The sequence below is a fragment of the Xenopus laevis genome, chromosome 1S (assembly GCF_017654675.1).
Source record: "Xenopus laevis strain J_2021 chromosome 1S, Xenopus_laevis_v10.1, whole genome shotgun sequence".
Taxonomy (NCBI): Eukaryota; Metazoa; Chordata; class Amphibia; order Anura; family Pipidae; genus Xenopus; species Xenopus laevis.
The window spans coordinates 193,337,485-193,360,425 of NC_054372.1; the positions used below are offsets into that span (position 1 = coordinate 193,337,485).

The 22,941-nt window shown below is 40.7% G+C and overlaps 1 protein-coding gene across 1 annotated transcript in view; it reads left to right on the forward strand.

The window, feature by feature from the left end:
* The first annotated feature begins 616 nt into the window (after window positions 1-616).
* ctif.S (CBP80/20-dependent translation initiation factor S homeolog) overlaps window positions 617-22,941 on the forward strand; it is a 117,067-nt gene continuing 94,742 nt past the window's right edge. Inside the window, exons 1-3 of the mRNA XM_018244596.2 lie at window positions 617-764; window positions 20,070-20,266; window positions 22,305-22,379. Coding sequence (XP_018100085.1) covers window positions 20,087-20,266; window positions 22,305-22,379 — 255 coding nt within the window. The 5' untranslated portion in view covers window positions 617-764; window positions 20,070-20,086. The remainder of the gene's footprint in view (window positions 765-20,069; window positions 20,267-22,304; window positions 22,380-22,941) is intronic.

Sequence of the window (22,941 nt, forward strand, 5' to 3'; positions counted from 1 at the left end):
TCAAAAAATCTTTGTCGGTCCCAGTGCAATGTATCTATGTTTGCAGGGCCTTTGTTTTCCTGGCAAATTGGTCTTTTTAGTTGATGGTCAATTCGCACGACCGTTCCGAGAAGATCGTGGTCTCACGATGAGGATCTGATCTTTTAAAAATCTCAACATCTATGGCCAGCTTTACTCAGAGCATCGTCTCCTGCAACACAATCGCTGCTACAAAAACACACAGAGCAGGAAGGAGCAAGTACAGACGCAGAGTAAGATGAGAGGAGCCCCTGGAGAAGGCAACACAAACCGGAAATGGCCAAAGTGCTCCACCTGCAGCTGCTGTCCAAACTACAATTCCCAGCATTCCCTGTCAACGCAGAAAGTTACAGTTCACTTTTAGTTGCAGGTCAGACATCCCCGATTTATCTAATCTATTAAATCAACGTTGTGAGTATAAAGTCCACCACAGGCAGGTCACAACGAGCAGCACATTCACACTGGCCGGTCCTGCTGCCACACGTCCTCTGACTGACTGATCTCCTCAGCGCGGCACGGACTACATTTCCCTGCTTGCCTTGCGCCAATCAACGCTTGCCTTGGACAGTGGGCGTGGCTGTGACGTCACGCTCCCTTTCTCCCTGTGTCAGGCAGGATCTCTCCCCTCTAGTGCCACTGGCCAGGCGTCCGGGCACTTCCGGGACTGATGAGGCTGCAACAAGCGGACGAGCTGCTTTAGGGAGGCGGCCTGGGCCAGCCCTGGGATCTGAGCAGCCACGGAGCAGGTAGGCACAGATGGGACCCCAATGCCCGTGTTATACTGAGACCCACTGAGGGAAGCTGTAACTGCACATGCTGCGAGGAGGCTGCTGGGAGTTGTAGTAAAGCAGTGACAGTGGGTGTTTGTGCTGCGTAGGGCAGAAGAGGGGTTGACAGGCAGCATGAGTGGCCCTTATATGTTGGCCCTTATATTGGTGGCCCCTGTGTGTTGTGGGCTCAGTATTTGCCTCTGGACTGGGGGCACAATCAGGACTGACATGGGGGAAGACTCTGTCCATAGACCTTTGTGTAATAGAGATCTGGTAATCCAATGGCAGAGATGCTGGGAGTTGTAGTTAAACAGCAGCTGAGATGTGGCCCTTAGTGTCTGGTGAGATGAGGCCTCCATGCTCCTATATTGCCCCCCCTGTAGTTTCTGGTGCAATGAAATAGTACAATCACTCTCCCCCCCGCATCTCTGCCCATTCTGCTCCTTAATCTTCCATTGTTTTTATTGGTGATGCCACCCGCTCCCTTGTGTGTGTGTTGAGTTGTACCAACCCCTCTCTCTGGCACTGCCCCTTGTTCTTGTATTGCAGCAGTGAGTGTTGTAGTTACACTACAGTGTGTGAGACCAGCAATACCGTGTGATTGACACCCTTATATTATCCCGCTGCTTCTCTTACTTTATATTGGGCTTATGTATAAACCGGCCCTTTTAGTGTCTGGCATAGCCCAAAGTGCCCTCTTGTACTGACCAATACCCGTTCATAGTATTGAGTTTGAGATCAGTGTCCTCTCTCTGACTTGGCAGGTGCTTATGGGTATTGTAGTTCTAGCACTGCTTGGGAAATGGGTGATAGAGTAAAACCGTATTGTACACTGTGTATTCATTATTTTAAACATTCTGATGTCTGGAGTCTGGTGCTCATATTGGTGCTTGCGGGTGACACAGCACATGCATCAACACAGAGAGGCAGAGGAAGGTGCAACCAACATCTTTTTCCCTGCGCTGCTGGTTTCCTTATCCTCAGCTTTCCTGGTGCAACAAATGTTTCTGCTTTTCCTTTTTTTTTTTTTTTTTTTTATACTTTCAAGTTCAGAGATTGTTAAAGGGATACTGTCATGGGAAAAATGTTTTTTTTCCCCAAAACACATCAGTTAATAGTGCTGCTCCAGCAGAATTCTGCATTATAATTTGTTTCTCAAAAGAGCAAACAGATTTTTTTTTTCATTTTGAAATCTGACATGGGGTAGACATATTGTCAGTTTCCCAGCTGCCCCCAGTCATGTGACTTGTGCTCTGATAAACTTCAGTCACTCTTTACTGCAAGTTGGAGTGATATCACCCCCCCCCTTCCCCCCCAGCAGCCTAACAGAGCAGTGGGAAGGTAACCAGATAGCAGCTGCCTGGTAGATCTAAGAACAACACTCAATAGTAAAATCCAGGTCCCACTGAGACACATTCAGTAAAGCTGGCCATAGATATTGAGATTTTTAAAAGATCAGATCCTGATCGTGAGACCATAATCTTCTCAGAACGATCATACGAATTTACCATCAACTAAAAAGACCAATTTGCCAGGAAAACAAAGGGGAGCTGCCTGCTTGGCCCTGCAAACATAGATAGATTGCAGTGGGACCGACAAAGATTTTTTGACCTGGCCGATCAATTTCCTGACAAATGTCGGCCGCAAAATCGTAAGATGTACGATCGTTCGAATAATTTCGAAGGATTGGTCGGGCTTCCCTAAAATCGGTCGTTCAGCAAGAAGAATCGTCGCGTCCATGGGGAGCTTTACATTGAGTAGAAGAAACAACAGCCTGCCAGAAAGCAGTTCCATCCTAAAGTGCTGGCTCTTTCTGAAAGCACATGACCAGGCAAAATGACCTGAGATGCACCTACACACCAATATTACAGCTAAATACACTTGCTGGTTCAGGAATTTTATATTTTAGAGTGAATTATTTGCAGTGTAAACAGTGTCATTTAGAAATAAAAACTACATCATAAAAATCATAACAGAATCCCTTTAATACTTGTGTGTCCATCATCAGGCAGTGGCGCTTTAATTTGCTGGAAAGCTGACGTTTTATATTGGCCATATGTCCTCTAGACTAAGCTCCTGCTCCTCGACACTGACCTGTATGTTCCCAAAACTGCCTGTGGTTAATGAATATCCACTGTAGGATTATCATTTTTTTTTCTACTCTTGGGGAAAGTTATTGCCCCTTTTATATGCTTGCATTGGGGAATTCATTTTCTGGTACACAAGTATTTTCTGTTTCCTTTCTGGCAAGCGACAGCAGCTCTGTCTTGCTTTATGGCAGGGAGTCTAGATATAATCTCAGGATCACAGCAGCTGTGTAGGATACGTTACACTTAATCTGGAAGGCTCATTAGTATTTACTGCACTGCTGCCTGTCATGGCTGGGACTGATTTAACAATTTTAAAGAGACTTGGCTGAAGCAGAGTTAACATTAAGCATTACTCTGTTAATAACTGGACTTCCAATGTGATAGAAAATAAGTGTATTCTGTAGAAACTTCAATGGTATAATTATAGAAAGGGGTGATGGCATGGCTTCAATTACATGGTAGCATTACTTCTAGGCAAGGTTAAGGCTTACTTACCCTTTAAAGCCCCCGTCATACTTCAGTGGTGTAAATGAAACAAGTACAGTGAATCATTGTGCACAAATAAGTACTAATTTTATAACCAGATACAGCAAGTGGGGCAGTATTAGGGTTCCCCTGTGGTGCAGTTTAAGAGGGAGGTCCTTTGGAGGGTCCTAGTATGTTGGGGTTTGTTCTACTTTAGCAGAATAAATTAGCAGAATAAAGAAGAGTTGGCTGATAACATTTCATCACCGGTAGTGTCATCATGGGGGTGCAGGGTGCAAGCATCATGGCGGGTTGGAGGCAGGGTTGTCGGAATAGTTTGTGAATGTTGTGCCCAATGAAGCAAGGTTAAAGGGCAAGTCAACCCCAAAATAAAAATTTGCCTAATAAAAGAAAATACAATTCTAAGCAACTTAGATGTACAACTCCAATATACATTAATTACAAATTTCCAGTGCTTTTAATGTTATTTGTAAAAATATTTGATATTGAAAGCGGCATTTGCATAACTCCCAGTTGTTACTTTTTAAACAATGTTGCAAAAGTCTTGGTTCCCCAGCAAAGTCATGTCTGTTAATCAGCTGCCTTGTCTTACATTGTATCGACAGTCTTAAGGTGGCCATACAGGGGCATACTTTTATCGTTCTGCCATGAACGATCGTATCGTTAAACGATCTTCTGACGATTATTTTGCCATACGATATGCCATCCACGGAGAACGATTATATGAACAGATATAACCGTATTGTTTGCTTCGTGTATGGACAAGCGTTGTTCAACAAACGAGGAGTGGTGCTAACATTGTGTCACTGCCTGTAGTATATAGTCAGTTTCTCCATGCAGATTTATGTCTTGCTATGGCATAATAAACTTCTTTCACATATGAGGTGATAGGGTGATATTCCTGCAGTCAGCACCAATTTATTTCTTTACATAGTTCATATAGTTACAATTGAAAATGTATATGTTCGTTATCCCTGAATGACGATCAATTTTGCGAACGATAATGTCGAGACGATCGTTCGCCCGATGATTGTTCGTACACCATCAACCATCTGATAGGTTATTGATATTATCGGAACGTTCTGGAATCGGTCGTTTGGAAGTAAAAAAATCTGCCCATGTATGGCCACCTTTAGACATCAGGGCAGAAAAAAGTAAGGGGCAAACACTGCTTTCAATAGCAATACATATACAAATAACTTAAAAACCATAGAAATAGAAAATTTGTAATGATTGGAATGCAAAGTTGCTTAGAATGTTTTCTTTTATTAGGCAAATTGTTATTTTGGGGTTGACTTCCCCTTTAAATTAGGGATGCACCGAATCCAGGATTCGGATCGGAATTCGGCCAGGAGTCAGCCTTTTTCAGCAGGATTCGGATTCGTCCAAATCCTTCTGCCCAGCCGAAAGGAATCGTAATCCTAATTTGCATATGTAAATTAGGGGCAGGGAAGGGAAATCGTGTAACTTTTTGTCAGAAAATAAGGAAGTAAAGAGTGTTTTCCCCCTTCCAACCCCTAATTTGCATATGCAAATTAGGGTTTGGATTCGGTTCAGTATTCAGCGGAATCTTTCGCAAAGGATTCGTTGGTTCGGCCAAATCCAAAACAGTGGATTCGGTGCATCCTACTTTAATTATACTCAGCTCATTGTGGGGCACCATTGTGCCTAGTCATACCCTTACTCTCATACCAGGCCTCCTTTAATATCTGGGGGAAAAAAGCACCGCAGGAGTTGTGCCATGCCTTGTGATGATGGTTACAGGGATTTAGAGAAGCATCTTACTCCAGGTTCAGTTCGGGATCCGGCAGCAGCCAAGCCATTGTTAGCAGGACCACAATCTAAAAACTGGTAAATCCCTGAGCTAATTCCTCTGTGCTCCTATAAAGTCCTGGAATCCAAAAACAAACATAAACTTTGTATCCTAACAATTCAGCAAGGCCAACTGCAATATCCTAAAATCAGAGCCCTACACTGAGTGTATGTGCCAGCTGTCCCAGTCTAATTATCACTTCTCTGCCATTCCACCCAAATACTTACAGTCTGCAGACATGGGAAGGTCGGAATTCTTCTCTGATTCTTCCAATTCAAAATTGAGGTAGTCTGCGTCCCTTTCTCCTGTGTTTTGTTATAGATGTAGTATATGTAGTATAGCGAGTTTATTCATAGTGCAAATCATTAATACATTATTATACAGGACAGGATGAGGCCTCAGCTACTGTATGCATGGAATATTCACTCTCTCTATATTTATATTGACATTTATCCATGGGAGGTGCCATATTTTTTCCTGTTAGTACTACATATAGTAATTTTTTCCATTTTGCTTGGCATGTTTTCTGCAATTCATATACCCGAAATGCTTATTTTAGTGGTAAAATGAGACCAATGGAAATTGCAATTGTCCATATCGCCGTGGCTACAGTAGTGATCATGCTCCAGCTCCGTGTACACGGGGGATACTTGTCTAATTCCAAATGTATTTCCTCGTTAGTGTGGAGCTCACCGATTGGTTCTAGTCGATCACGGGTCCATACATCCAACTTCCCGGCAAACTGAACCTTCTATAAAATCACAAATACGGACTTCTTGGACACGTTAAGTCCGTATTTGTGATTCTATACTTAGTCGAATTCAAATTCTTAAAGGGCCAGATTATGATAAATCTCGAAATTTGAATAAAAACTCATCGAGTTTGCATAATTCACAATTCAAATTTGAGAGTTTTGACTAAAAAAAGAAAAAGAAAAATTTACCCTTAATATATGTGCCCCTAAATGTTGAAATACACAATTTTTGCCGAAATTTAAAATTATGGATGCACTGAATATTTATTATTGGGATTCTGCCAAATCTTTTACCCAGAATCCTGTTAAATCCCAAATCGAAACCAAACTTTGACTGCCGGATGTATTAGGATCGTAAAAAAAACATAGATATCTTGTTCCAAGAATTGTCATGTAGAAAGTGCTTTAAATTGATACACAAGCAACAATCTTTCCGATTTACTTAGAGCAGTGATCCCCAACCAGTAGCTCGTGAGCAACATGTTGCTCCCTAACCCCTTGGATGTTGCTCCCAGTGGCCTCAGAGCAGGTGTTTATTTTTGAATTCTAGACTTGGAGGCAAGTTTTGGTTGTATAAAAACCAGATGTACTGCCAAACAGAGCCTCAATGTAGGTTGAAGAGCCACATAGGGTCTATCAAATGGCCAATCACAGCACTTATTTGGCACCCCAAGAACATTTTCGTACTAGTGTTGCTCCCCAACTCCCTTTACCTCTGAATGTTGCTCACGGGTTCAAAAGGTTGGGGATCCCTGACTTAGAGTTTGAATTTGTTTTGACTAGGCACTTGGATTTGGCTAAATCCTGCTGAAAAACCGTTGGATTTGCCTAAATCCTATATCCTAAATCTCTATACCAAATATCTTCGTGGTACTGTGCCAGTGTATGCTGTGAGTGGATAATGAAGATTTTCAGAGGATTCGTTGTTCTCCGAATGCATCAATGTAACCTAGGCAACAAATATGCACATTTTAGGGAATCCGTGGAAATATAGAATTCAGTTCAGATAAACTGTGTGTGTATATATATGTGTGTATATATATATATATATATATATATATATATATATATATATATATATATATATATATATATATATATATATAATCTGATAGTCTGGCTTCTGCTACAGAGCAATTAATGCCTGGATTGCCCCAATGAACTGACGAAGGCAAGATAGGGTGGCAATATATTTATGCTTTCTCGGTTTGTTCAGGATAGCAGCTGCCATATTAGCTTGGTGTGACAGCACTGTATACATGAGGGATGAACTAGAGGGGCAGGTAGGCACCCACCTTGCTCCTACCCTCCCACTAAGCCCTCTAAAGGTCCCCATAGACGCAAAGATTTTTCTTTGCCGAACGACCCATTTTAGTCAAATTATCGTGACATTAGTGGGATTTGAACAATCGTACATCTTACGATTTTTCGGCCGACATCTGTCAGAAAATTGATTGGCCAGGTTAAAAAATCTTTATCGGTCCCAGTGCAATCTATCTATGTTTGCAGGGCCAAGCAGGCAGCTAGCCTCCGTTTTCCTGGCAATATCGCTTGAAATGGTCTTTTTAGTTGATGGACACATCGTACATTTAAACGATCGTTTCGAGATAATCGTGGGCCCATAATAAAGAAAAGATCTTTTAAAGATTTTTACATCTATGGCCAGCTTAACTTGCATATCATTCACACAAGCAAGTTAGAGCGTGCCGGGGTATGCAAAAGAATCCAGCACTAAGGCAAGTAAGTATATCTGCCCCTGTGCCCACACCTCAGTAATGCCCCAGATGAATGAAATGGTTAAATGAGCACCGAGGTGCAAGGTTTGCACCCCTTAATGCTTTGCACTTAAGTCTAATGAGAAACGATCTTGAGAATCGGCAAAGCAGAGTTAGAATCGCCTTTACAGAAGTAAGGGAAAGTCCTGTAACAGGAATATTGTGCAGCCACTAAGAATAAGAGCAAAAGTGAAAGAAACTCCTGTTGATAATTCAATTTATAATGTGTAATCTTCAGTGTCCCCACAATGCAGCCGGGCTCACACCCAAGTCTACAAGCAAACTCTTTATTTACCTTCTGATACGGACTCTTTAATCGACTGATAAGTGCAGCCTGGGCCCGGCAGCCAATCAGAATTACACTGCTCTTCCACATTTACTCTTCTATATATTTGTATAATCCCCAATTAAATTCCCAATTGATACTTTTAATGATTTAAAGGATTTTTTTTTAATTGGAAAATGCTTAATATGCCCTGATGTCAGATGGTGTCTGATTGTAGAAGAAACAAATAAGAACCATTGTTTAGGGAAAAGTTTATTATAAAAATCAAATTTTTTAAACTCTGGTGAATAGGATCAACCTGAAAACTCGTTTTTTTTGTTTTGTATTTTAAAAACTCCAAACTCAAGTCAGGAAGGCTGCAAACAACTCCAAATTGATCCCTGGACATTTCCCATTGACTTAAACAGCAATTCAGCAGGTTTTAGGTGGCGAATAGTTGAATTATTTTTGAAAAACTCGAGTCTAATTTAAATAACTAGTCAAATTTGACAGTTTTGACCATAAATAAAACTAGAAAATTGGCTAAATCTGCCCCATAGTATGGTGTGTGTGTGTGTGTACAGTGGTGTGAAAAACTATTTGCCCCCTTCCTGATTTCTTATTCTTTTGCATGTTTGTCACACAAAATGTTTCTGATCATCAAACACATTTAACTATTAGTCAAAGATAACACAAGTAAACACAAAATGCAGTTTTTAAATGAGGGTTTTTATTATTTAGGGAGAAAAGAAATCCAAACCTGTGTGAAAAAGTAATTGCCCCCTGAACCTAATAACTGGTTGGGCCACCCTTAGCAGCAATAACTGCAATCAAGCGTTTGCGATAACTTGCAACGAGTCTTTTACAGCGCTCTGGAGGAATTTTGGCCCACTCATCTTTGCAGAATTGTTGTAATTCAGCTTTATTTGAGGGTTTTCTAGCATGAACCGCCTTTTTAAGGTCATGCCACAACATCTCAATAGGATTCAGGTCAGGACTTTGACTAGGCCACTCCAAAGTCTTCATTTTGTTTTTCTTCAGCCATTCAGAGGTGGATTTGCTGGTGTGTTTTGGGTCATTGTCCTGCTGCAGCACCAAGATCGCTTCAGCTTGAGTTGACGAACAGATGGCCGGACATTCTCCTTCAGGATTTTTTGGTAGACAGTAGAATTCATGGTTCCATCTATCACAGCAAGTCTTCCAGGTCCTGAAGCAGCAAAACAACCCCAGACCATCACACTACCACCACCATATTTTACTGTTGGTATGATGTTCTTTTTCTGAAATGCTGTGTTACTTTTACGCCAGATGTAACGGGACGCGCACCTTCCAAAAAGTTCAACTTTAGTCTCGTCGGTCCACAAGGTATTTTCCCAAAAGTCTTGGCAATCATTGAGATGTTTTTTAGCAAAATTGAGATGAGCCTTAATGTTCTTTTTGCTTAAAAGTGGTTTGCGCCTTGGAAATCTGCCATGCAGGCCGTTTTTGCCCAGTCTCTTTCTTATGGTGGAGTCGTGAACACTGACCTTAATTGAGGCAAGTGAGGCCTGCAGTTCTTCAGATGTTGTCCTGGGGTCTTTTGTGGCCTCTCGGATGAGTTGTCTCTGCGCTCTTGGGGTCATTTTGGTCAGCCGGCCACTCCTGGGAAGGTTCACCACTGTTCCATGTTTTTGCCATTTGTGGATAATGGCTCTCACTGTGGTTCGCTGGAGTCCCAAAGCTTTAGAAATGGCTTTATAACCTTTGAAATTGAACTCAGGTGTGATAAACCACAGTGAAGTTAATTTTTAACAAGGGGGGCAATCACTTTTTCACACAGGCCCATGTAGATTTGGAGGTTTTTTTCTCCCTTAATAACGTAAACCTTCATTTAAAAACTGCATTTTGTGTTCAATTATGTTATCTTTGACTAATAGTTAACGGTTTTTGATGAGCAGAAACATTTAAGTGTGACAAACATGCAAAAGAATAAGAAATCAGGAAGGGGGCAAATAGTTTTTCACACCACTGTATGTATGTATATATATATATATATATATATATATATATATATATATATATATATATATATATATATATATATATATATATATATATACAGTATATATATATCTGCAATTAGACAAATGATATTTGTTTTTGCATAATAAAGAAAACTGTTATTTAAGGGTCTGGCCTCCCCGATCTGCCTTTCGCCGGCTAAAATGTAAATAGCCTGGGGGCAAGCACACGGCGTGCTTCGTTTTCTGAAGTCGCCCGAAGTTTCCTCGTGAGGCAATTACGGGCGACTTCGGAAAACGAAACGCTCCGTCTGCCTGCCCCCAGGTGATTTATATTTTAGCCGGTGAAGGGCAGGGGGAAGGCAGATCGGGGAGATTAGTCGGCGCAAAGAAGAGGAGATTTGTCGCCTGGTGACTAATCTCCCCGAATCTGCTCGTGTGGCCAGACCCTAAAGCAACATCCCGCTATATATTCATTATACATTTATACTGTAAGAGGCCCATTTATCAAAGGTCGAATTTCAAATTAATTTTATTTATTTTTTTAATTCGAATATTCTCTCTATTCGACTGGGAGTTTATTTAAGAAAAAAATTTAAGGGGCACATTTACAAAGCTCGAGTGAAGGATTCGAATTAAAAAAACTTCGAATTTCGAAGTGTTTTTTTTGGCTACTTCGACCATCGAATGGGCTACTTCGATTTTCGACTACTACTTCGACTTCGAATCGAACGATTCGAACTAAAAATCGTTCGACTATTCGACCATTCGATAATCGAAGTACTGTCTCTTTAAGAAAAACTTCGACCCCCTACTTCGGCAGCTAAAAGCTACCGAAGTCAATGTTAGCCTATGGGGAAGGTCCCCATAGGCTTGCCAGCGTTTTTTTGATCGAAGGATATTCCTTCGATCGTTGGATTAAAATCCTTCGAATCGTTCGATTCGAAGGATTTAATCGTTCGATCGAACGAATAATCGTTCGATCGTAGGATTAGCGCTAAATCGTTCGACTTCGATATTCGAAGTCGAACGATTTTAGTTCCTAGTCGAATATCGAGGGTTAATTAACCCTCGATATTCGACCCTTAGTAAATCTGCCCCTAAATGTCTAGTATTCTAATGGTTCCGACCCGAAAATACGAATTGTTTTCAATTCGTATTCGATTGGTACGAATCAAGTTTTTCTCCCGAAAAAAAAAATGCACAAAGAATGTCAGGAAGGGTATTAACATCTCCAAATGGCTCAACAAGCTTTTCTATTGACTTGTACGTGAACTCGAACAGCTTTTAGGTGGCGAATATTGGAATTAGGACGGTTTCCATGGTCCATAAGTCTCACATTCTAATTTATTTTTGAATAGGGGGATTAAAAGTGTAATGTGTGAATTTTGAAACTCGAAAATTTAAATTTAATATTTGACCCTTGATAAATCTGCCCCCAAATTTGTAGTTGCTTTAGAAATCAGCCCTTCTTTGTCTGTTCCATGTTGTCTTCTCTGCTGGCTCTGACTCCTGAAACGATGAACTGATTTTTGCTACATTGGTTCAAGAGTCAGAGTTCGAGAACAGAAAAGGGACAGACCGATACTACAGGTATGGGACCTGGAATCCAGAATGCTTTGGACCTCGGGTCTTCCGCATAACAGATCTTTCCATAATTTGGATGTTCATACCTTAAGTCTATTAGAAAATCATGTAAACATTAAATAAACCCAATAGGCTGGTTTTGCTTCCAATAAGGATTAATTATATCTTAGTTGGGATCAATTACAAGATACTGTTGGAGTCTATGGGAAATGGACTTTCCATAATTCAGAGCTTTCTGGATAACGGTTTCCAGATAACGGATCCCATACCTTTACTATTATTGGGCAGAGATGATCTTTGGAATAACTTTCTGGATCTATTCTGTGGGATATTTGATTGCTGTGGCTGGCGTGGGTTAGTTAAACACAGAGTACTTTTGTTGGAGGCAGTGCAGGTATTTAAGGAATGTTTGTCATGTGAATTCCAGACATACCTCCTTCTTTACTTCTACCTGAAAAGGGCCTTTCATGAGCACCGAACAATGGTATTTGTACAGTTTGCACAAGGTCTAGTAACCCATAGCAACCATTCAGATGTTTGCTTTCAGACAGCAGAGCAGTATTTGCTGCCAGTTGGTTGCCATTCCTGATAAGAATTGAAAAAAAAAACTACAAAAATAGTTAACATCATCTGCATATTTTATTTAAAGGGTGAGTACTCCTTGTCTGTGCTTCCTTGAAAAAACAGAGGCCGACAACCCCACCCCCTAGAAAGGTTGTTAATACATGAAACAAGGATTAGTTACCCTTTAAACTGGGTTGTGCATAGTAGGTTACTATTTCCAGAGGAGAGATTATAATTCTCAGATGATGCTTTTCCAGGCGACTTGCCATTCAGTCCTCTGCTTCGACCTTCAAGGTTGTTATTGGGATCCCATAGGCCCAGGGTGGGGGAATATTAACCTTTGCTTTGTTTATACTTGTTACTTAGTTTTCCTTGAGGAAAGGTATTCATTTCAACCTCACCACCAAATCTCCTTCTTCTCCTTCTTTTGGAGAAGATTTGGTTTTAAAGCAAGAAGAAAAAGTTTTTGTATTTTTACTTGCCTTATTTGTGTTATTACAGAGAAAAAGGAAATCATTTTTAAAAATCTGTATTATTTGGATATTTACCCGTCTCCCATAGACTCCATTATAATCAAATAATCCAAATTTTTAAAAATGATTTCCTTTTTCTGTGTAATAATAAAACAGTAGCTTGTACTTGATCCCAACTAAGATATAATTAATTCTTATTGGAAGCAAAACCAGCCTATTGGGTTTATTTAATGTTGACATCATTTTCTAGTAGATTTAAGGTATGAAGCTCCAAATTATGCAAAGATCCGTTATCTGGAAAACACTAGGTCCTGAGAGTTCTGGATAACAGGCCCCATACCTGTAGTTTTTTTTCTGCATTAGAATAGGTTTTATCCTATGGTAAATCAGAGACCTGTGAGTGACATGACATATATTTGACCTGTTTGATCAATCTGCAAGTAAATAACCCAGAATAAATATTTTGTGGGTTTTATGAGCCTCCAAATGCAAATAACCATGTGCCCGTTAATTTCCCCCACTTTCTGCTGTTCGGGGAGCCGAACCAACTGCTGCCTGATGGGTCCGGTGTGTATCCGGAGCATTCTGTATAACAGGTCCCATACCTGTAGAGTCCTGCAGTTTTATCAGAAACAAAACCAGGGACTTGGGGGACACTTTTGCAATGGGCAATTACGACTGGATGATTTATACAGGCTATAACGGTTACATTCTGCCCTAATAACTATTTATAAATAAATACCAGCAAGCTGCCATTTCTATTTGGGCAGTTTTTATGCTCAAGAAAAAATAAAATCTAAATTGGTATCCGAGCAATTTTGCTTTTTTTACAGAGCCGTAATGGGGCTCATTTATAAACGGTGGGCAAATTTGGACCTGTGCGGTAACCCATGACAACCAATCGGATAATTGCTTTCAGTGCTAAACCTGCAGCTGGCTGAAAAAAAAACTAATGACTGGTTGCTATGGGTTACTGCCCAAGTGCAAATTTGTCCACTGTGTTTTCTCCCTTTTGAGGTGTTTGTATTGGCGGGCTGAGTGCGGGCTGAGTATGGACTCCAGGAGCAACAGGAGTGAGCTTTAAAGGGCATGTAAAGTGTAAAATAGAATAAGGCTAGAAATGATGTATTTTGTATACTAAACATAAACATGAACTTACTGCACCACAAGCCTAATCAAACAAATAATTTATGCTTTCAAAGTTGGCTACAGTTGGTCACCATCTTGTAACTTTGTTCAACATCTTTGCAAGACCAAGACTGTGCACATGCTCAGTGTGGTCTGTGCTGCTTAGGGTTCGTCATAAAACAAAGCTGGCGGGGGCTCCCCTTGCTGTTCATAAGTATGATTGTTTCCCTGCAGTTAGGGACCGTCTGACAATTCCTATCCACAGTAGCAAATGAAGGGAAAATTTCACTGAATACAGTTAGGTTTCTTATAAAAACGGTACACATTTTTTAATTAAAGTATATTGGAGATAGGTTTCTTTTTCATTAAAGAAAGTAGAAATGGGATTTTATTTTTTTGCCTTTACATGCCCTTTAATCTGTAAGAGCATCTTTCCCAGGCAACCCGAGCACATTCTGCCCATTCTGTTCTTGGGCAGCTTCCCTGGCTGGATATACTGCGGGGCCAAACTGATACCCCACAAAGCTGTAGAATATACTGCATTAAGGAATATGGGGGGCCTGGTTGCTAAGCACAGGGGTATCTATGTTACATTTCAGTTTGTTCTCCCTGTGTCTGTGTGTTCTCCTCCCTCTGTCCCTCTCTATTCTCTGCGCTCACTCCTGGTTCTGACTGTTGAAGCCGCTCCTTCTCAGCTGCCTTTTGCTACATTCTTTCAGAGCTCAGAAATAGTTCCCCTTGAATGAGAAACATGAATGGACTTGCTCCTCCCCCTGCTGCAGGGTCTCTAGTGATTTTCTTTTAATGTACCAGTTGTCAGACACATTCCTGCCATTCCCTCTGTGTTCTATATAGAGGCTCTGTCTTTCATGTGGTGTCTAAATGGTTTAAATAATGTGTAAATATATGTGTAACTGAAGAAACCACTTGGCTGCTTGTGCCCTCAGCTGCCTGCTCTGTATTATGGCTTATTTACATTTCTTTATCTTTGTTTATATACACCTGTATTGTCTCTTCAATATCTGTAACCTTCACAATCCCACTGTGTTGTATTTATGGATGGATGTCAATGAGAAAATTGCTTGTATGTATCCTGTGTCTATATAATGATACAAAGTTACACTTCAGCGATTTCTAATACATTATCCCTTATAATACATGAGTGATACTCAGAGTTCCCTGTATAACTCAGCCTGCAGTCTTGTGTCTTTATATGGTCACAGAACAACCCCTCAGTGACTTCTAATATCCTTATCATTTACAGTAGGGGGTACATTATCCCTTATAATACATGAGTGATACTCAGAGTTCCCTGTATAACTCAGCCTGCAGCCTTGTGCCTTTATATGGTCACAGAACAACCCCTCAGTGACTTCTAATATCCTTATCATTTACAGTAGGGGATAAATTATCCCTTATGATACATGAGTGATACTAAGAGTGCACTGTATAACTCAGCCTGCAGGCTTGTGTCTTTATATGGTCACAGAACCCCTCAGTGACTTCTAATATCCTTATCATTTACAGTAGGAGGTACATTATCCCTTATAATACATGAGGGATACTCAGACTTCCCTCTATAACTCAGCCTGCAGCCTTGTGCCTTTATATGGTCACAGAACAACCCCTCAGTGACTTCTAATATCCTTATCATTTACAGTAGGGGGTACATTATCCCTTATAATACATGAGTGATACTCAGAGTTCCCTGTATAACTCAGCCTGCAGCCTTGTGCCTTTATATGGTCACAGAACAACCCCTCAGGGACTTCTAATATCCTTATCATTTACAGTAGGGGGTACATTATCCCTTATAATACATGAGTGATACTCATAGTTCCCTGTATAACTCAGCCTGCAGCCTTGTGCCTTTATATGGTCACATAACCCCTCGGTGACTTCTAATATCCTTATCATTTACAGTAGGGGGTACATTATCCCTTATAATACATGAGTGATACTCAGAGTTCCCTGTATAACTCAGCCTGCAGCCTTGTGCCTTTATATGGTCACAGAACAACCCCTCAGGGACTTCTAATATCCTTATCATTTACAGTAGGGTGTACATTATCCCTTATAATACATGAGTGATACTCAGAGTTCCCTGTATAACTCAGCCTGCAGGCTCGTGTCTTTATATGGTCACAGAACCCCTCAGTGACTTCTAATATCCTTATCATTTACAGTAGGAGGTACATTATCCCTTATAATACATGAGGGATACTCAGACTTCCCTCTATAACTCAGCCTGCAGCCTTGTGCCTTTATATGGTCACAGAACAACCCCTCAGTGACTTCTAATATCCTTATCATTTACAGTAGGGGGTACATTATCCCTTATAATACATGAGTGATACTCAGAGTTCCCTGTATAACTCAGCCTGTAGCCTTGTGCCTTTATATGGTCACAGAGCAACTCCTCAGTGACTTCTAAAATCCTTATCATTTACAGTAGAGGGTACATTATCCATTATAATACATGAGTGATATTAGACTGCATTGAATTTTTATTGTAATTACATGGCAGTATACATTGCATGATTAGAGGCTGTGGGATCACTGGACTGCCTGGTATTTAGTGCTGCTGAAGGGCCAAGTGAAGGGAGCAGCTCTGTTTTATTCATGTGCTTCGCAGCACCAGAGCCAGTACAGACTAATTAGTCATTAAATGCAGTCTCCTGGCAAATGGCTTGTGTGTCTCTTGTGCTGTTAGTCTGGCCATAGTGACGTTATCCTATGTCTGTACTTGAACTGACCAATATTATATAACAATGTTATCAGTCATTGATTTATCTGAAACCTTTTGTCACTGTATGTAAAGTAAATATTGGCTTAAGTGGGTGTTCAAATGTTCTTTAGTGGGTGGGTGGCACCTAGAGGACCCACTGCCTTTTATTGTTAGGTTTAAATGGACATCGCTGCATTATAATAGTCATTTTTAAAAAACACTAAATCCAACCATTTTTCCGTGTGTGTAGGGGAATATTTTTTAACCTTTAAAGAGCACCTGTTGGGCAAAAATATTATCCCAAAAAAGGTGTGTACTAATAGAGCATTTTGCATCTGTGTTAGTAAATCACATTTTTACAAGGGTTGTTTAACTTTTAGTATGATGTGGGGAGGGATATTCTGAGACAATTTGCAATTGGTTTTCATTTTATTATTTTTGTTTTTTGAGTTATTTCACTTTTTATTCAGCAGCTCTCCAGTTAGTAATTTCAGCATTCTGGTAGCTAGGCTCCAAATTCCCCTAGCAACCATGCACTGGTTTCAATTAAAAACAGGAATATGAAAAGGAGAGGCCTTAATAGAAAGATGAGTAATAAAAAGGTGAAAAAAAATGAAGACCAATTGAAAAGTTGCTTAGAATTAGCCATTCTATAACAAACTAAAAGTTAACTTAAAGGTGAACCGTCCCTTTAACCTTAGATCTTGAAGTAAAATGAGTTTTGGAGCATTGAGCGCATGTCTGTGAGTCTCTGGCCGAGTTGCAGTGTAATTGGTGGAGAGGTGGTCGGACAATCTGGATGCACATGTCCTTATAAAGTCTCATTAGCCAGCGAGCATTAATCAACACATAAACCCAAATAATCCTGGCTGCTCCCTCTCCATCCTGCTATACGGGCGAATCAGTTTTATGGCACAGGGGGGATACAAGAGAGAACGGTACCAATTCTATCCTGAACATAAATAGGAGGGAATAAACCGATATTTCTGACAGTAACATATGTATGAGGGTATACAGCTAAAGGTGGCCATACACTATTAGATCTGCTCGTTTGGCAAATGAGCGGATCTTAATCTGATATGGCCACTAACGACGGGGCGATATCGGGTGTATCCGAATGTTCGGCCCTGGGGCTGAACAATTGGATTACAATGCTACGAATGGACACCGATGGGTCGCAGGAGCGCATCAACTAGCTGATACGGTCCTGGATCGTGGAAAAAGATCAAACTTGACTGGTCGATATCTGCCCGATTTTTGGCCTGGATCGTACACGGGCAGATAAACTGCTGAATCGTTGTAAAGGACCAATATTGGCAGCTTTAATCGTGTATGGCCACCTTAACTTTAAGTATGGGACGGAGCATTCCTTCTTTCTAAATCTATATCTGTATCTATACAAATGCATAGGAGCTGTTTGTTTGTTGGGTTTGCCAAGTGGTGGGTTGAAATGGCCAGTAAGCTGATTACATGAGAGGGGTTACGGTTACCACCGTTCAGCAGACTTCTACTTCAACTAATGCTATTATGCATATTATGCTATTATGCAGAGAGGCACAGGATCCTCAATACTATGACTGAAGGTAAACAAGTTAGGGACCTTCATATGGGGTTTACCTTGACATGGTATGGAGGCTTTTCAACTTTATGATCATAACTTTGTAACTAAAAACCCCTGTCTTTGTGAACACATGCATTTGCATTTCTACTGAATTACTTAGACAGGGGCCCAGGGAATGTGCACTGACCCATTTGGTTATGTCATTAGCACTTCCCTTATACTTCTATATATTTCTACTTAGCAATGTGAGTGCTCCCACAACCCCCTCTTGTATTTACGGTTGCCACCTGCCAGGCATTTGACTGGCCCACCTGGTAATCGCCAGCTAGGGACTGCAACACCTGCGGGTCGATCGGGTTTGGACTGACAACGCACCCCCATTTGCGGGTGGCGACTGGTTCGTGCTCTTCTTCCTGCTCTCCCCACCACCTTACACTGCCGGCTTCCAACTTCAGGGTTCCGGTTTTATAGCCACGTGCCTTACTTGCCCTGCCTCTTTTGTGACATCATGGGTGGGTCTATAAAGGGAACCCGGAAGTGGGGCTCGGGCGGGCGCTGGTGGTGGGAAGGTCGGATATCGGGCAGGAAAAAACCTGACCCGCACATCACTACCGGTAAAACTATAAACGTCCTTACCTAAGCGCCAATTAACCAAATGTGAGCAGCTTAAATCGATCACACCGATTTCTGTATTTTAACGTTATTACACTATCATTCTCTCCCCTACAGACACGCTTCAAGTCTTCGAAGCGCACCTCTTATTTTTCACTTGTTATTTTAACTTCTGGCATAAGTGGATCCCGTACATTAAGTTGGTGCTGCAGCGAAGCGATTTTTTGCACTAAGTGCAGAGTTCACCCATTCCCTCCTATAAACTCCACCCCTCCCTTACCCCTTCCGCTGGCAGACTCTTCTCCCCAATGCAGATATGTTATTTCCACACCATTTCCCCACCCGCTTTCCGGCCCCTTCCGCCCATCCCACTCACTTTCCCACCCAGATCTAGCATAACCCGACCCGACATCATGACTCTCAGCCAAAAGAAAGTTCAGACATTCCTGCTGTATTGTACATCGCGCTTGACTAGCTGAACAAATGGAACAATTGAAAGATGACCATACACGTGTATAGGTATCCGATCTGTTATCCAGAAACCTGTTACCCAGAAAGCTCAGAATTACAAGAAGTCCATTTCCCATAGACCCCTTATATAAACCAAATAATTCACATTTTAAAAAATGATTTCCTTTTTCTGTGTAATAATAAAACAGTAGCTTGTACTTGATCCCAACTAAGATATAATTAATCCTTATTGGAAGCAAAACCAGACTATTGGCTTTATTTATTTAATTAGTTAGGTAAGTTTTACCAGGCCATGTATTCCAAAATAAAGATAGACTCCTTTATCCAGAAAGCCCCAGGTCCTGAGCATTCTGCATAACAGGTCTTAACCTTGTGCGGGCCACCATATGGTATGGGTTAGCCCATGTATGGCCAACTTTACCAAGCCCTGGTCACATATCTGTCTGGGGGGCATTGTTTTTAATGCTTATATGGAGTGAGATCAAATCAGCAGGCGGTTGTGTATACCTGCCTGATTTTGAATGAATGACTGATCTCCAGTGGCCGAATTGTATACTCGTTAAATCAACTTTGGCTCAAAATGCAGAGGCTCGCGCTTCTACACCGAAACCAGCTGAGTAGAGTCAATGCAGAAAAAGAGAGGAGGCTACAACCGGTGTATTTCTCATAGCTGATTTTGGCCCCGTGTGGCCCTAACCAAAGGATGTTAAGGCTAATGTCAAACCACATGTAATAAAAATCACTACGTGCAATAACCCATAGCAACCAATAAGGGTTATACTTTTATGTGACTAGTAAATGCTGTATGTATTGGTTGCTACAGGTTTCTGGACTAACATAGCCATTTATTACATAACCCCTAAAGTCTCTGCAGGCTTAAACTGGCCAGGAAAATGTCTCAAATCCGAAAACTTGCAACAAAGGGGGATTTTATTATGTGCCCTGACTCTTCCCCCTTCTATCTTCCCTTGTAGCCAATCGTGTAGCTGTAATGGAGAGCTCGTCGGTAGCATCGGCATCCTCAGAGGCGGGGAGTAGCCGCTCCCAGGAAATCGAAGAGCTGGAGAGGTTTATTGATAGTTATGTGCTGGAGTACCAGGTCCAGGGGCTGCTCACGGACAAGACTGAAGGAGACGGAGAGAGTGATAAGACCCAGTCGAATGTATCACAGGTGAGGAGACGAAAACATGAGCTATGTCTAATGTCACAAATTGTGTTTTCTCTACCTGTGTAAATGCACTGGCAGAGAAATATACTGTGTATATAATACACAAGAGCCATGAATATCCTGTAAATTATATCCTTATAAATGGTGACTAGTGATGTCATCAGTTATAAACGGGAGTTGTGATGTCATTTTTGTCACATGAATAAAACTTGTGTATTATAATAAAAAAAGTACCCCTTGTTGGAAAATATGAGGATATTAGAAGTAACCTCGGAACTCCTCGGTGACTTATAATATCCTTATATTTTACAATGGGGGTACTTTATTCACTATGTATTCATTACTTTGTCAGGCCTCATAAGGGTACATTAGACTTACAAATCAAGAGCACCCCTACTACTACTACTTCTACTAAAGGTGGCCATAGACACACCGATAATATCGCACAAAAAAAATTTCATATGATATTTGGTGCATGTATGGTGGGAAAATGAGCCAACCGCTATCAGAAAATTTTGATTGGGCACCTTCGAAGGCACCCGAACATCAGCCATTGTTAGAGCTGAATGGCCAGATACAGGTAGAATTCTATTGTTTCTATATGTACATCTGACGATTCTGCTCTACGTGTGTATTGAAGTGAAAGATCTTTCCTGGAAACATCTTTTCATTAACAGCAGGTCTGGACTGAGAATCAAAATAGGCCCTGGCATTTCAGGTACACAGAAGCCCAATCAGCCCACACAGAGGCCCAAACAGCCAACACCAGCCCACTAAATACTGACTTTCTATGGCACCTTAAAGGACCAGTAACATCATTTTTTTTGTTTTTAAATTCATTAGTATAGAACGAAAAAAAAAAACAAATTACAATTTTAAATCACTAAGCCTTTATTAAAAGACCAGTAACATCAAAAAAATTAATTGTTTTAAAGTTATAAAAATATAATGCAGTGTTGCCCTGCACTGGTAAAACTGCTGTGTTTGCTTCAGAAACACTACTATTGTTTATATAAATAAGCTGCTGTGTAGCAATGGGGGCAGCCATTCAAAGGAGAAAAGGCTCAAATTACACAGCAGATAAGCTCTTGAGAACATAATGGTGTTATCTGTTATCCACTATTTATCCTGTGCCATATAGCCTTTTTTCAATTTCTGCCATTGCTATACAGCGGCTTATTTATATCAACTATAGTAGTGTTTCTGAAGCAAACACACCAGTTTTACCAGTGCAGGGCAACAGTACAGGATATTTTTATTAATTTAAAACACGTTCATTTTTTGGTGTTACTGTTCCTTTAAGAAATAACTTACCAAAGCTCAGCTTGCACTCCTCTTCCGAAAAGGCGACATGGCGACGATCCATCATGCGGCAGCCAATTTCTCCTCCCTGGCTATCTCCTATAAGGAAGACTTAGCGATTTAAAAGTTTAATTTGTCTTTGTGGTGTTTTTTTTTCCGTTCTATACTAAAGAATTAAAAAAAAAAAATTGTTACTGGTCCTTTAAAGCAGCCCCTCTGGCATTTGCCAGAACCCACAGATTGCCTGATTGACAGTTACCGTACATCCAATATATCTTCCTTTCCTAGCAGAGCTCATTCAAATAATTGATTCCAGTACAAACAAAATCTAACAAACTAACTGCCTTTTGCACAAATTCTGCATGTAGAGAGACATGATGTCTGGTGATTTTAATAGAGTGAGCTCTAATACATCTTCTAGGAAAGGAGCCCCCCTATAAGATATATTGGATCTAACTGTCAATGAATATCTGACACCCAACTGCTGCATGAAGAGAGAATGAAGAGAAACAGATGCTGAGAGAGGGATAGTGAAGATAAACTTGATTATTTCAGAAACAGTACAGAATTTTTAATTGTTTAATTGATTGTATTTATAACCTTTCTTATTTCAGTATGCTGAAGCTTATATTGAATTTTCATTTTCGAGGTCGGTCCCCTTTAAATTGTAAAAATGTTTGTTGCTCATTAAGGAGCACTGGTTCTTGTGGCTCACACACTCTGTTGTTGCTTATTGCAGTGGACAGTGGAATGTACTGAACAATTGGAAGAGAGTCGGACCTCCCCAAAGAACAGAGAGCCCATCTACAATCAGGTAAGGTAGATACTTTATATACATGGGGCTACAATATACAGCCTTTTATTGTTCTTGTATCTTTTATGTGTACAATCATTTTAGTTAAACCCAAATCAGTGTCTTCACTGTCCCTACTTGCAAAGACCACACTAAGGGGGTTATTTATCAAAATTCAAATTTATCTAATTTTTTTCTGAAATATACTCCGACCTAATTCGTACAGTTCATTTCTCCTGTAAAACGCCAAAAAAATCACACGAAAATTGGATTCGTACAAATTTGCAGTTCTGCACTTGTGTGTAGAAGCTCGGGGTTTGGGCAGCGACGGCAGAACACAGTAGTATTGTGTATCTCCCTACATGGAGCTTTACTGAGCAGATAGTGGAAGCATGTCTGTGTTTCCCTGCAAGTAGATCACATTCATATAATGCGGCTTTTCCACTGCTTATTGTATCCAGCTGGCAGTATACGTTGTGTGTCTCTAGCCAATGAGTTGAGTGGAGAAATATATTGTACAGCAGAACATGTGGCATGGGGTGCAGAGCTGAATTTAGCTCCACTTACAGGACAATGTCTGTGA